We start from the raw sequence: 14582 nt of genomic DNA on the forward strand, positions 1-14582 counted from the left end.
CTCGGGGTCTTGCTCACGAGTGAGGGGACAATGGAGCATGAGATTGGCTATAGAACTGGCGCAGCAGGGGCAGTATTGCATTCACTCTACCATACTGTTGTGATGAAAAGGGAGCTTGAATCATACATGAGAATTTAATTATCATGCCAAAATGATCTTAATTGTTGACATGATAGTCATGTCAAGAAGGGGAGTTGTTAGATAATATCTGTTAATTCCTTATTTCATTATTTTATGTTAGTTATCAAGTATTTGCTTTTATATGTTTAGAAGTGCCTGGAACCTGGTTTTAAGTGGTTCAAAGTCTTAACAGACAGAGTTAAGTTTCACTTCCATATATCTTACCCCCCATCCTGATATCTTGCCAAAACATGCACACGTACACAGCATTTCATAATCATTATACTATTGTGTCTGTGTACGCACATGCCACTGTGTGTTCTATACATATACTGTGGATAATTTATGCAAAACTAAACTGGAGTATTTTCCATCACATCACATATTTCAGGTTATCAATCAGGTCCATATATTTGTAGAATATATTTGGAAGGGGGATTTAAAGATACTTCAGAATAGGAAATATTACTAGCTCCTGAACGCTCTTTTCTATTGATCTTTAACGAGGCACATGCAACTTTATTCTTTGTAATTTTGTAAAAAAAAAAAAAAAAAAAAAAAACCTCCATGTGCATCTATAAACTGTGCAAATCACCAGATCAAAGGCTGTGGACGAACATTTCACCTGTGAGTATGATTGAAATGGGAAGTAATGAACAATAATTTGAAGAGTTCTCTCCCTTATTCCAGCATATAAGCAAAGATAATAATAATTGGCTTATTAACTCAACATGTGTAGTGACATGTTGTATTTTGTGTTGGACAAACTATTTTAAGACATTTATTAGGTCTACTTGTGCATAGTTTTGGAGCTTAAGCTTTATTACTTATATTAGGCTGAAGCTCATAGAGCTGTGTGTAATAAATGTCATTGCAGGGAAAACTAACTCTCCTGTAGCTAGTTAAGTGGTTTTATTCTTTTAGTGCAACTGTTCCACTATTTCTATATTATCCATCATGACTTTTGTTATCCATCCACTTTTGTTCATGATATGGTACCAATACATACCAGTAATATATACAGATCAGCCGTATCTGGCCCAATTCAGGGCCAGTTGTCAGGCTCATCAGGCTACTCTGTACATGGAAATATAGACTTGTAATGTATTTCTTAGCAGCTTAACCATGTGACAAGCATCAAGCATGACATATATCTTGTCACCATGAAGAAATGAGATGCAGAAGTCATGACCTATGTCACTGTTGAGGTTAGCTCCAAGAAGCCTAGCCATTCCAATATTTGTGGCATGGCCGTCCATGGTGACCACTCGAAGTCCAATGTCTTGTATTGCATCAAGACAATGTACCAGGAATATCTTTCTGTACTTGTGCATTCAGACCCCGTGTAAAGCAGAACGATACTGGGCACTTCCAATGGCCATGCAGCCCCACAATGAGAACCACCAGAACTTCCTTGGCCTCACCATCGGAGCCGTCACCAATGCCTAGATCCACAAACCCCACTACTTTGTCCTAATGCTGATCATACTCCATTTTTTGCTTGATGGATCCAATGATGCATCCAATGTCAAACAGCATCTGCACATAAGAATAATTACATTAATATTTTACAAATTAGGCTCTGACAGTACATGCGTCATATTAGTAATATTTAAATAAATACATATTTTTTTAGTCAGAAAAATAATACAGAACAGTTTCTCATTAGAACTTGTTTACAAATGCTAGGGAAATTACATCTACTGTAATTTTCATGGTATTGTAATTATGCAACACATACAATTAAATTCAGCATGTAAAATCGAAAATATTACCTTGTAGATTTTCCATGACACTGTAATTACCGAGTCGGACATATCAACATTTCATGCAAGCATGATAAATGTCAAACTCTGTCAACAACTGTAACAGAACTATGAATGAAACATTTATTAAACAGGTCAGTGGAACCTTTTTATTACACAATATGCAGTAATATGTTAGTTGAAGTTAACAGCAAATATAAGAATATAAACCATATGAATTAGTATTAAAATTATAAACATACAGTGTGTATTCCTCTGGATTTGACTTGTGCTTTTCTGCCAAAGATGCCAGCATTTACTTATTGATGCCCGGATCCGCATAGACCTTTTCCAACCATCTACAGCAAAGTCAGTTTTACTTATTCTACATACAGTGTGCAGATGCTGCGGCACCACATATAAGAGAAACTATGACTACCTTCGGAGTGTTCGAGGTTCAGGAAGTTGAAGCCCAGCTGTCTCTCCGAGGTATCTATATGCCTGTGCAGAATACAGGTGGACAGTCAGTGCAAAGTTACGCTGTTCTTTGATATACTGCTTTGTTAGTTTCTTGAACAGCTCACAGGGTATATCTGTTAAAACAAAATGTAGCAAGCACATTAGGTCATTGTTGACTGTGATGAGGCAACTAGGTTACTATTTAGAATGTGATAACTGGCTATCACTAGCATTTATTATATTCAACAATTTACTCAGACCAATTTTATAATATTTGTACTGTCAAAGTCCATTTTAACTTTACTATTACAGTGATTTTTATTCATTACTATTAATTTTAATGATACAGTGTTTCAACTTTTAATACAATATACATACCCTTGTACAACTCCAGATGAGCTTCCATTTTACCGTCTATAAGGTTATGTTCTTTGATTTCATTTATGAGATTTCGACATGTTGTCTTTGCTCTTTTTTCTCTTTGTTTTGCATTCTTGAGTTGTTTACGAAGAGTGCTGATTTGTGCTTTCTCATTTTGGAGTTTCTGTTTTGCTGCTTCTTCTGTTGTGTTGTATGCATGTTCCTAAAATTGATTACAAACATTTCTGTGAAAAATATCCAGATAGCAAAGCAAGATAATACTGTGGCACAATGGGGATAAATAGATAGACAGATAAAATAGATAGATAGATAGATAGCTTTATTTTTCATTAAAAATGTAAATTTTGTATAGGACTTGACAACTCTAAAAATGACCATGTATTAAGCCCTATTTAGCACAGTCATATTTAAATATAAATTTTCAAATAGGCCTACTAACCTTTGCGACAACAGCTACTGGTGGAATTTTTGGCAACTGTGGACCAACCCCTAGAGCCAGAAAACTTGTACGGCTTTTCCTTTTAGCAGGAGACTTGTGCTGTAAAAGACAGGCACATCAGGTGATTTCTATTATTTAAGCACCAGACAGTGATAATCAGCACAACTGATACAACAAATTGCAATACTATGAAATGTTGCTATGAAATGCTTCGATCTTAAATATGATCAATCTATCTTTATTAGTTGGCTATGTACCACAGGCTTTTAAGGTGGCAGTAATTAAACCATTACTTAAAAAGCCATCACTTGACCCAGCTATCTTAGCTAATTATAGGCCAATCTCCAACCTTCCTTTTCTCTCAAAAATTCTTGAAAGGGTAGTTGTAAAACAGCTAACTGATCATCTGCAGAGGAATGGTCTATTTGAAGAGTTTCAGTCAGGTTTTAGAATTCATCATAGTACAGAAACAGCATTAGTGAAGGTTACAAATGATCTTCTTATGGCCTCAGACAGTGGACTCATCTCTGTGCTTGTTCTGTTAGACCTCAGTGCTGCTTTTGATACTGTTGACCATAAAATTTTATTACAGAGATTAGAGCATGCCATAGGTATTAAAGGCACTGTGCTGCGGTGGTTTGAATCATATTTATCTAATAGATTACAATTTGTTCATGTAAATGGGGAATCTTCTTCACAGACTAAGGTTAATTATGGAGTTCCACAAGGTTCTGTGCTAGGACCAATTTTATTCACTTTATACATGCTTCCCTTAGGCAGTATTATTAGACAGCATTGCTTAAATTTTCATTGTTACGCAGATGATACCCAACTTTATCTATCCATGAAGCCAGAGGACACACACCAATTAGCTAAACTGCAGGATTGTCTTACAGACATAAAGACATGGATGACCTCTAATTTCCTGCTTTTAAACTCAGATAAAACTGAAGTTATTGTACTTGGCCCCACAAATCTTAGAAACATGGTGTCTAACCAGATCCTTACTCTGGATGGCATTACCCTGACCTCTAGTAATACTGTGAGAAATCATTTTTGATCACGATATGTCCTTCAATGCACATATTAAGCAAATATACTCAACAAAAATATAAACGCAACACTTTTGGTTTTGCTCCCATTTTGTATGAGATGAACTCAAAGATCTAAAACTTTTTCCACATACACAATATCACCATTTCCCTCAAATATTGTTCACAAACCAGTCGAAATCTGTGATAGTGAGCACTTCTCCTTTGCTGAGATAATCCATCCCACCTCACAGGTGTGCCATACCAAGATGCTGATTAGACACCATGATTAGTGCACAGGTGTGCCTTAGACTATCCACAATAAAAGGCCACTCTGAAAGGTGCAGTTTTGTTTTATTGGGGGGGGGGGGGGGGATACCAGCAGTATCTGGTGGGACCACCATTTTCCTCATGCAGTGCAACACATCTCCTTCGCATCATCCGTGAAGAGAACACCTCTCCAACGTGCTAAACGCCAGCGAATGTGAGCATTTGCCCACTCAAGTCGGTTACGACGATGAACTGGAGTCAGGTCGAGACCTCGATGAGGACGACGAGCATGCAGATGAGCTTCCCTGAGATGGTTTCTGACAGTTTGTGCAGAAATTCTTTGGTTATGCAAACCGATTGTTCCAGCAGCTGTCCGAGTGGCTGGTCTCAGACGATCTTGGAGGTGAACATGCTGGATGTGGAGGTCCTGGGCTGGTGTGGTTACAAGTGGCCTGTGGTTGTGAGGCTGGTTGGATGTACTGCCAAATTCTCTGAAACGCCTTTGGAGATGGCTTATGGTAGAGACATGAACATTCAATACACGAGCAACAGCTCTGGTTGACATTCCTGCTGTCAGCATGCCAATTGCACGCTCCCTCAAATCTTGCGACATCTGTGGCATTGTGCTGTGTGATAAAACTGCACCTTTCAGAGTGGCCTTTTATTGTGGGCAGTCTAAGGCACACCTGTGCACTAATCATGGTGTCTAATCAGCATCTTGGTATGGTACACCTGTGAGGTGGGATGGATTATCTCAGCAAAGGAGAAGTGCTCACTATCACAGATTTAGACTGGTTTGTGAACAATATTTGAGGGAAATGGTGATATTGTGTATGTGGAAAAAGTTTTAGATCTTTGAGTTCATCTCATACAAAATGGGAGCAAAACCAAAAGTGTTGCGTTTATATTTTTGTTGAGTGTATGTAGGACTGCTTTTTTGCATTTGCGCAATATCTCTAAAATTAGAACGGTCTTGTCTCAGAGTGATGCTGAAACACTAATTCATGCATTTATTTCCTCTAGGCTGGACTATTGTAATTCATTATTATCAGGTTGTCCTAAAAGTTCCCTGAAAAGCCTTCAGTTAATTCAAAATGCTGCAGCTAGAGTACTGACGGGGACTAGAAGGAGAGAGCATATTTCACCCATATTGGCCTCTCGTCATTGGTTTCCTGTTAATTCTAGAATAGAATTTAAAATTCTTCTTCTTACTTATAAGGTTTTGAATAATCAGGTCCCATCTTATCTTAGGGACCTCATAGTACCATATCACCCCAATAGAGCGCTTTGCTCTCAGACTGCAGGCTTACTTGTAGTTCCTAGGGTTTTTAAGAGTAGAATGGGAGGCAGCTTTCAGGCTCCTCTCCTGTGGAACCAGCTCCCAATTCGGATCAGGGAGACAGACACCCTCTCTACTTTTAAGATTAGGCTTAAAACTTTCCTTTTTGCTAAAGCTTATAGTTAGGGCTGGATCGGGTGATCCTGAACCATCCCTTAGTTATGCTGCTATACACTTAGACTGCTGGGGGGTTCCCATGATGCACTGAGTGTTTCTTTCTCTTTTTGCTCTGTATGTGCCACTCTGCATTTAATCATTAGTGATTGATCTCTGCTCCCCTCCACAGCATGTCTTTTTCCTGATTCTCTCCCTCAGCCCCAACCAGTCCCAGCATAAGACTTCCCCTCCCTGAGCCTGGTTCTGCTGGAGGTTTCTTCCTGTTAAAAGGGAGTTTTTCCTTCCCACTGTCGCCAAGTGCTTGCTCACAGGGGGTCGTTTTGACCGTTGGGGTTTTTCTGTAATTACTGTATGGCTTTTGCCTTACAATATAAAGCGCCTTGGGGCAACTGTTTGTTGTGATTTGGCGCTATATAAATAAAATTGATTTGATTTGATGTTGACTGCAACGATGATTACATCATGCCACCTACTATGAAACACAAATTATACAATTTGGCAACAGAATGATTCAAGACTTGCTAATTTAACTCACTGCCCTAGTTTTTCTCACCGATCTACCTCACCACCTCTAGAATTACAGCTTTGTTTTTACCTGCAAATGATCTGGCAGCTTGAAGATTGTAGGCACTGCACCCTCCTTCAGCACTACTCGTTGCATTGTTGTGTTGATGCACTGAGGCTCAAAGTGTATGCTGCAGACTCTGGCATGCTGACTAGGGGTTATAGTCCTTCTGCAGTTCTCAACCCACTGCTCGTATAGTGCCTTATGCTGGCTCTTGTCAGGAAACCTGGTACAAATAAATGAATCTGACATATAAATAGATAATAATATACTCCACTGCCCATAACTTGTGATTGTACTTCTGTCTGGTATAATATATATATATATATATATATATATATATATGAATATGAGAGAGAGAGAGAGAGAGAGAGAGATCTTTTAGAAAACTATCCTACCTTTTTATTTAAAAAAAAACTATATGGATTTGAATGACGTGCGATTACACCAATCATGCTTGAACCCTCGTGCGCATGCGTGAGTTTTTTCACGCGTGTCGGTGACGTCATTTCCCTGTGGGCAAGCCTTGAGTGAGATGTGGTCCCGCCCTCTCGGCTGAATTCCTTTGTTTCACACGCTGCTCGAGACGGCGCGCGTTGCTTTATCAAAATTTTTTCTGGACCTGTGAGGAATATCCTAATGGACACTATTCGAGAAATTAAGGTGGTTTTCGGTGAAAAGTTTAACGGCCGATGAGAGATTATGGGGTGTTTCTGTCGCTGTAAGGACTTCCCACGGAGCGGGAAGACACGCAGCGCTTCCAGGCGCCCTCGTCGGCCTGTTTCAACCTGAAAACATCCTAATTTAAGGCTTAATTCACCCAGGACGTCGTGAGAGAACAGAGAAGATTCAGAAGAGGCCGGCATGAGGACTTTATGCGGACATTCCGCTGTTTAAGGACATTTTTTAATGAAAAACGTGCGCGCAAATTCGCCGAGTCGTTTCCGTGACGACTCGGTGAATCTGTGTGCGCCGCGACAGGAAAAACACCTCCGTGTTGAAAACCATTTGTAAAATTCAGGCGGCTTTTGATGGCTTTCAACAAGTGAGTAACTGAGAAACTGTTTAACACCTTGGGCATGTTACAACTTGCCGTTAAGGTTTCCAACGGAGGTGTTTTTCCTGTCGCGACCCCCCGCGGTCGGGTCCGGCCCGACATGCGACTCTGCCCGCATGTTCTTTCATTACAAAATGTCCCTTAACAATGGAATGTCCGAATAAACTCCTCATGCCGACTTCTTCTGAAAGTTCTCTGTTCTCTGATGACTTCCTGGGTCAACAGAGCCTGAAATGTGGAAGTTTTCAACTTGAAATGGCGAGACGCTGCCGTCTCGAAGCACAGATTGCCGTCAGGCGCCGTGGGCCAGACCAAAATCTCTCATCAGCCGTTAAAATTTTTACCGAAAACCAGCTGAATTTATCGAATGGTGTCCACTCAGTTGTGCCTTACAGTTTTGAAAAAATTTTGATCAAACAAAGCAGCAGTCTCAGCCATTCCTAGACAATGAAAAAAAATCGACGAGAGGGTGGGAGACTCCTCACTCAAAGACTGCCCACAGGCGAATGACGTAACCGACAGGCGTGAAAAAACTCTCGCATGCCCACGAGGGTTCAAGCATGTCTGATGTAATCACACGTGATTCAAATCCATATGGTTTTTGAAAAAATTAAAAAGGTCGGATACTTTTCTAATAGACCTCGTATACACACGAGGTCTGTCAATAAAGTAACGGTCCTTTTTATTTTTTTCAAGAACTATATGGATTTCATTCATATGTTTTTACGTCAGACATGCTTGAACCCTCGTGCGCATGCGTGAGTTTTTCCACGCCTGTCGGTTACGTCATTCGCCTGTGAGCATGCCTTGGGAAGCCGCACGGAGGCTTCGCGCGTAAAGACCGATTCGCTTTGGAAGCGAGACAACGGAACACCTCTGTTTTGGCGCGTCAGAGGACAAGTTTGGACATGTCCAGCTCTCCACAATTTCTCTGATACTTACTGGACTGGTAAGATTGAAAGCCGAGATAGGCATGTCCAAACTTGTCCTCTGACACTCCGAAACGGAGGTGTTCCTTTGTCTCGCTTCCAAAGCGAATCGGTCTTTACGCGCGAAGCCTCCGCGCAGCTTTCCATGACAAAATCTCTTGTTAAAAGTGAAATCTGCTGGAAAATGGCTGATGTCCAGCTCTTGTGATAACCAGAGAAAGAGCACACGACGGTCTCGTATCCACAGAGCCATCCGTTTAGAAATGGTCCAGTGGCTTGTGCCGCGTTGTCGCAGCTCGGAGCGCGGCGAGCCGAGCGTCCTTAAAGGGGTCCTTAAAGCTGTAGTAACAGTCCTTATTCTCTGTGAAGCCCGTAAAATTTTCACCGAAAGCCAGATACATTTTTCGAATGGTTTCCAGGTGCCAGTCTCTAACAGCTTCTGAAAAAATTCTGATGGTAAAAAGTCCTTTTCATTCCGCCATTTCCAGACAATTAAAATTCGACGAGGGGGCGGAACCACTCCTTCCCAAGGCGTGCTCACAGGCGAATGACGTAACCGACGGGCGTGGAAAAACTCACACATGCGCACGAGGGTTCAAGCATGTCTGACGTAAAAACATATGAATGAAATCCATATAGTTTTTGAAAAAAATAAAAAGGACTGTTACTTTATTGACAGACCTCGTATATATATATATATATATATATATATATATATATATATATATTTATTTATTTATTTATTTACTTACACAGTTCAGCCTTTAGTATATTAAAGACAGATGATTTCTGATAATTTTGCTGTTAAATAGAATTATCAATATGCCCAAAAACTGAAATTACAAAGCTCAGAAAATAATATTCAAGATGGGTCACAAATTTAGGGGGTTGTAATTAGGGATGTCCTGATCCGATCACATGATCGGAAATCGGGCCTGATCACGTGGTTTCAGACTTGATCGAAATCGGACGTTGCATCCCGATCAGGAATCTGATATAGATTTTATCCTCATTATTTTGATCAGCACTATTTCAAGCTCATTATCACAGATTAATGGGCCTTTCACGCGTCGGAAGCATCAGAGGCGCCAAGAATCGGTCTAAAAAGCATTATTTTCAATCAGACGTGTTGCTTTTTAGAGGTGTTGCGTCAAAAGCTGAGCTAAAGCGACGCTTCTGACGGGAGCGCGCATTGCCACTTGTCGGCAGGCTGACGCGGACAAAGTTCAACCCAATCTTTTTTTTTTTATTGAACAAAAGAAAAACATAAGTTCAACCCAATCCAACTTTTGATGCTCTGAGCTGTGACGTAGCTTCGTGCTGTCCAATAGGAACAACGCGTCGGGCCAAAACACGGAAGACTAGTGGCAGAAACCACTGATCTGTACAAAACAGAAACGTGTCACAGGTCTGCTCATTTATAGACAGGGGTGCACATAACTGGTACTCATCATGCTCGTGTGTGCTAAAAAATCATTGAAGCACAACAGACAGCACACAGAGGGAAACATTTTTCCTACAATCTCTCATTGCTTTCGTCCTATGAAGTGCTTCCCTTGTGTTTTCTGCTGCGCATCTTTTATTTTTAGCATGTACAAGCACCATGAGTACCAATTACGTGCATGCCTGTTTATAGAGCAGTTTTCTGAAGAAAAATCCTTGGAAATGTGTTTTGTTGTTGCTGTTTGTTCCCTCAAAATTTCTGATTACTGTTTAAAAAAGTTTAGAACACTTGTAATTAAAATAGCTAAATCAATAAATGGTTCTATAGAAACCTTTCATCTGTAATTTTAAACCACCTGTTATTTCAGATTAGATAATTTCTTGTTTAACATAAGGAACCTTGGACATTTATTTTTAGACAAATAAAATAACATGGAAATTTGTACATTTTTTAAGTCTGGTAGATTACTTACTTGTTCAAGCTACCTCAAGAAGTGCACTGTTTAAGTGATAAATAATAAAATAAGGTGATTAAAATGAAAATATTATATATTTAGCATTTGTTCATTGTTCATTCAGTTTTTTAAAGTATCGGATCGGGACTCTGTATCGGCAGATACTCAAAATCAGATGACTCGGAATCAGATCGGGGCCAAAAAAACTGGGACATCCCTAGTTGTAATATATTTAATTTATTGCATTCAGACACTCACAGTGACAGACAGGTTTAAGAACATCAACATATACCAAGAGGTATCACTCAGTCATTCATTAACAATACTATGGTCGTCTTTTAAAACAGTGATCAGCAGATTCAGCACCATTGTCATTGTACTTCCAGAACTGGAAAGTCACGCCGCATTGCAGGCAAGTGTGGTAGCTACAACAGTTTGGCGGCTGTAACTGACTGAAAACCAACAAAAACCTCAACTTACTTGTGAAAAGAGATGCCCTGTTGCTTCGAGAATTTGTTTTTGTAGTTGGTGCAATTGATGGCGAAGCACTGGCTGCCTTTTTTCCTCTCATTTCGCTTCTGTTTAACTGGTGCCATAACTGGCTCAAGGCGTTCTCTAGTCTCCACCCTTAGTAATGGCCGCCGTGCACACCCCACTAGTCACGTGACGTCTATTCCCGCTCTCATTGGACCGACATCTCTGCTATTTTAGCATTGTGGGATAACTCGCACCCACAGATTGAACACCGGTCAGACTACTTGCACCACCCTGCTCAGCGTATCGCTGTCGTTGGAGCAACAACATACAAAATGTCTCCCTTCCCAGCTAGATCTCTTTCAGTGCAGCTTCTTGTTGTGACTTTAACACGAAGCTAACACCCAAGTCTTAATGGAGCCGAGTTGCCAACTGTAAATAGTAATCAAAACATTTCAATGTATCTTTCTGAACTCTTCCGCATCAAACTCCATCCTGTCAATGTTTACAATGTGCTTGAACAATAACAGGTGAAGTTGCTCATAAACTTTAAGTTTCTTAAATATTTATTACGGCCACTCTTAAAACTTCAGTTATCTTTATAATTTTATTACTGGTAAATTTTAGAATTAATGTAGATGAGATATGAGATCATTATTTGGGAACTACTTTTTGCGCAGGAATTCATCAAGCACCTCGGCCGCAGACGCGTACTAACACAGAATACTCAGAAACTGAAGAAATGTTCGGCCATAACGAGAGCGTCCACTTTTAGCTTGCCATAAGCTAAGCTAGTGGCACTCGTGAGAGTGTGGGTCTATAGAGGGTTTTCAATCACGTGAACGATTTGATAGGACAGGTGCCGTCTCCATTCTGGATTACAAGGAGGCTGGCGCGTGATAGAAAAATGGAGAGAATATCTGGTTATTACGATGCTTTAAATCCTCGAGATAAAGCTATTTATCGTGATAGATGTGTAGCAGTTGGTTCGGTGGATCCGTATCTTATACCAGATAGTGAATTTAGTGGTGATGTAACGAATTGGCCGACAGTGTCACACTGCGATATTGTGAACTAGGAAGCTGCTGACCAGGTCAGCCTCGCCGGCCTCCTGCAGAGCATCACAGCGGAGCTCTGAAAACGGAGGTTGGTCTTGAAGTCCTGAGCGATTTCTCTCACCAGGCGCTAGAAGGGCAGCTTGCGGATCAGCAGCTCGGTGCTCGAGGACCACAATGTAAATAAGCATCCGTATTGGAACCGTTCTTGTGTTATCCTCGGCAGTATTTTTATGTATTCTTATATAATTTTATGGCCGAATAAAATAAAATTCTGGGAGCAGTGGATTTCTGGTAGCGGCGGATCTCTCTCAGCGCCACGGAGCCGTGAGGCTTCTTCACAGCGACGTTGAAGCTTTTGCAATTGTTTGTAGTGTATCACAGCGGCCACCGCGTGGTAATCCAGAATGGCCGCGGGACACAAAATGACGTGACCGATACGTCACATGAAAACCCTCTATTTTTCCATGACTCTGTATGTAGGTCGTCCCACTGTTTTGTAAATGTAATGTAATTTATATAATAATGTAATATAATGTAATGTAAAAATGCATGTTGTTTTTTTTTAATCTTTCTATTTATCATGAGAACGTTATTGTGGCCTTGTTTTTGTTCGTTTACTGTTTGTTATTCCATTTATTGAAATAAAGTTTTGGAAAAAAAGGGGAAAAAAAAGGTCGTCCCACTGTTACGTAACGCGATAACCACGCCCCTCCGTGTGTGTCACAGTTCACACAGGTGACAGCTGAGCCCACAGGCTGGCTGAACCAGCAGGAAAACGACACGGTTTTAACTCAGCGCACCTAGCAGTTCGTCGTCAGACTTGAATAACTATCGATTGATAATTAGTTTTTCATCTATTTCCATATATATATTTAACCTGGAAGCGTTCTATCGATCGCGTATTTACAGAGTACCTAGCTAGCACTGCGTGGATATTAGCTTGTGGCGTTACTTCACTTTGACGAGACTACAGTTTGTATTTTGTCGGACAGACGCCGTCAAAATGTCAGAGTCTCTTGCCGAGGCGAAGCTGGCCAGCAAAGAGGTGAAGGAGAGCGAAAACGTGGCAGAGAAATACTCAGCCATGACCGTTAGTAAGAACAGCGAAGTGACCATGGGCGAGCTGTCGTCTGTTTTCAGCGCTGTGCCCACTCACAAACCTGTGAAAAAGGTAAGAATTCGGTTTAATCCGTGCACACAGCCCACAGCAAAACACTGCTTTTAACTCTGATTAAAGATGTGGTTATAGCGTTAATCTCACTATTCTTGCATATAATAGGGGTAAACGGGGTCAGTTGAAACAGGGTTCTTAAACGATCAACTTCTTCAACCTGCCAGTTTGGCAACCAGTGTTGACATTTGGGATTAGCGACATTCTGTTAAGACTTTGCAGCAGTGAACAGTGATTATGATCCTAATTTGCTATTAATTTGCTGGATTTATTGGGTTGGAGAAGTGTTTTGATCCCGGGGACAGGATGATCCGTAGTGTCTACAGGTACGGAAGACGTATCCCAAAACATGAATTCCACAGGTATGGTATGAAAAGTATAAGCACAGAGAGCTATGAGAAACGTTTGTACACATGGTGTGGAATAATTTCAGATCCTATGGACCAAGGTTAGGGTTAAGAAATCATCCATATCTGTAGAAAATCAAGGACAAGGGATAGCACAGGGGATGTGTCATGTGATGACAGTCAGCCAGTCAGAGGCATTCTGTCCTCCAAACCTGTATCAACAAGTTACAATATATCATTGTAACTTGCTTCAAAGAAGTCCTGCTGTTTTTGTTAAGTGAGCACATGGACTCATTAACCTGTAATTCAACACTGGTTACCTTGTAAAGAGAATAAAGATACACATAGAAAAAGGTTATTTATTTAATGGAACTGATTCCGTAACACTGCTCTTCGTAGCCATTAAACAATCATATATATATATATATAGAGAGAGAGAGAGAGCAGTGAAAGCCACCTCTCTGAGATCTTGTGAGATATTGCAGGATTTGAAACCTCAATGGGGTGAGTTGATTGCCGGTCACAGAAAGCAAGACTCTCGGCTATGGAATCTCACCCTTGTTTAATAATAATAATAATAATGATAATAAAGGATTATTAACCGACTGCGAGGACTGTACGAGAAAGTAAGTGTAAGTACGGGCTGAGCGATATATATATATATATATATATATATATATATACATACACACACACTCAACAAAAATATAAACGCAGCACTTTTGGTTTTGCTCTCATTTTGTATGAGATGAACTCAAAGATCTAAAACTTTTTCCACATACACAATATCACCATTTCCCTCAAATATTGTTCACAAACCACTCTAAATCTGTGATAGTGAGCACTTCTCCTTTGCTGAGATAATCCATCCCACCTCACAGGTGTGTCATATCGAGATGCTGATTAGACACCATGATTAGTGCACAGGTGTGCCTTAGACTGTCCACAATAAAAGGCCACTCTGAAAGGTGCAGTTTTGTTTTATTGGGGGGGGGGATACCAGTCAGTATCTGGTGTGACCACCATTTGCCTCATGCAGTGCAACACATCTCCTTCGCATAGAGTTGATCAGGTTGTCAATTGTGGCCTGTGGAATGTTGGTCCACTCTTCTTCAATGGCTGTGCGAAGTTGCTGGATATTGGCAGGAACTGGTACATGCTGTCGTATACGCCGGTCCAGAG

The 14582-nt window shown here is 40.6% G+C and overlaps 2 protein-coding genes across 8 annotated transcripts in view; one reads left to right on the plus strand and one right to left on the minus strand.

Annotated features, from left to right (window-relative positions):
* Window positions 1-1050: 1050 nt before the first annotated feature.
* On the minus strand, window positions 1051-10964 carry LOC117507923 (THAP domain-containing protein 1 B-like). Of its 7 annotated transcripts, none has more exons than XR_004559885.1 (7): window positions 10831-10964; window positions 6497-6692; window positions 3145-3243; window positions 2703-2907; window positions 2450-2458; window positions 2305-2366; window positions 1051-2224 (listed from the first exon to the last, which is right to left on the minus strand). XR_004559885.1 is itself a non-coding variant. In XM_034167677.1 (6 exons), the coding sequence occupies exons 1-6, from the start codon at window positions 10944-10946 to the stop codon at window positions 2359-2361; spliced, it is 633 nt and encodes a 210-aa protein (XP_034023568.1). In that variant the 5' UTR covers window positions 10947-10964; the 3' UTR covers window positions 1051-2358. The 7 variants fall into 7 exon arrangements, 3 of the variants coding, with proteins under 3 accessions (XP_034023568.1, XP_034023570.1, XP_034023569.1); XR_004559888.1 differs by having other exon boundaries at window positions 1051-1659; window positions 2129-2224; window positions 2305-2458; XR_004559887.1 differs by having other exon boundaries at window positions 1051-1659; window positions 1896-2224; window positions 2305-2458.
* Window positions 10965-12641: 1677 nt separating this feature from the next.
* LOC117506906 (S-adenosylhomocysteine hydrolase-like protein 1) overlaps window positions 12642-14582 on the plus strand; it is a 58526-nt gene continuing 56585 nt past the window's right edge. The window contains exon 1 of the mRNA XM_034166583.1: window positions 12642-13053. Coding sequence (XP_034022474.1) covers window positions 12886-13053 — 168 coding nt within the window. The 5' untranslated portion in view covers window positions 12642-12885. The remainder of the gene's footprint in view (window positions 13054-14582) is intronic.

Source organism: Thalassophryne amazonica, chromosome 3 (assembly GCF_902500255.1).
Source record: "Thalassophryne amazonica chromosome 3, fThaAma1.1, whole genome shotgun sequence".
In the NCBI taxonomy this organism is placed as follows: Eukaryota; Metazoa; Chordata; class Actinopteri; order Batrachoidiformes; family Batrachoididae; genus Thalassophryne; species Thalassophryne amazonica.